At 36.5% G+C, this 630-nt stretch overlaps 1 protein-coding gene across 1 annotated transcript in view; it reads left to right on the forward strand.

Annotated features, from left to right (window-relative positions):
* SCEL (sciellin) overlaps positions 1-630 on the forward strand; it is a 30503-nt gene that overhangs the window by 9062 nt on the left and 20811 nt on the right. The window contains exon 4 of the mRNA XM_018565380.1: positions 214-270. Within this exon, the coding sequence (XP_018420882.1) occupies positions 214-270 (57 nt within the window). The remainder of the gene's footprint in view (positions 1-213; positions 271-630) is intronic.

Below are 630 nucleotides of genomic sequence, written 5' to 3' on the forward strand. Positions count from 1 at the left end.
TAGAATTTAACAAATCAATTTTGGGGGGCAACGTAGCTTTAATTACTACAGTGGGAAAGTGCTTTATGGTCTTTAATTGATTTAAAGTAATTGTTACTATATTTGTTAAATAAAGTAAATCAGTATAATCAGACATGGAAAAAGAAGTACTGGTATTTAGACAATTACATCAGTTAATTTTTTTTGTTTCTATTTCTATTGTCTTAATTCAAGAGACCAACTGGATGAACTTGTTGAAATTTCAGACACTGCAAAGAATTCTAGTAAAAGGTTGAACAAAATACATAATTATTCTACTGTACTTTTAATATGCAAAATAAATAATACAATAAGATTAAAATAGAATTATATGGCAATAGAAAATACAATGTGCTTGTAAGTGTAGGTAAAATTTTTTATTGATCCAAGGTAGGTAATAGAAAATGATGGTAACACAAGAAGCTTAACCTCTTGCCGTCCGCCCGTAGTAAAAAAACGGACGGACGGCACTGCAGCATCTGCGGGTTGCCGTCTCCAGACGGCAATTTTTTTCTGCTCGCGCGCGCCCCCTAGCGGGCACGCACGGGCAGAAAAGACCCGCTAAATGCACACACCCGTTACCGGGTGTTTCACATATAGGCGATCGGCGGG

Source organism: Nanorana parkeri, unplaced genomic scaffold (assembly GCF_000935625.1).
Source record: "Nanorana parkeri isolate BGI_ZX_2015 unplaced genomic scaffold, ASM93562v1 scaffold838, whole genome shotgun sequence".
Classification (NCBI taxonomy): domain Eukaryota; kingdom Metazoa; phylum Chordata; class Amphibia; order Anura; family Dicroglossidae; genus Nanorana; species Nanorana parkeri.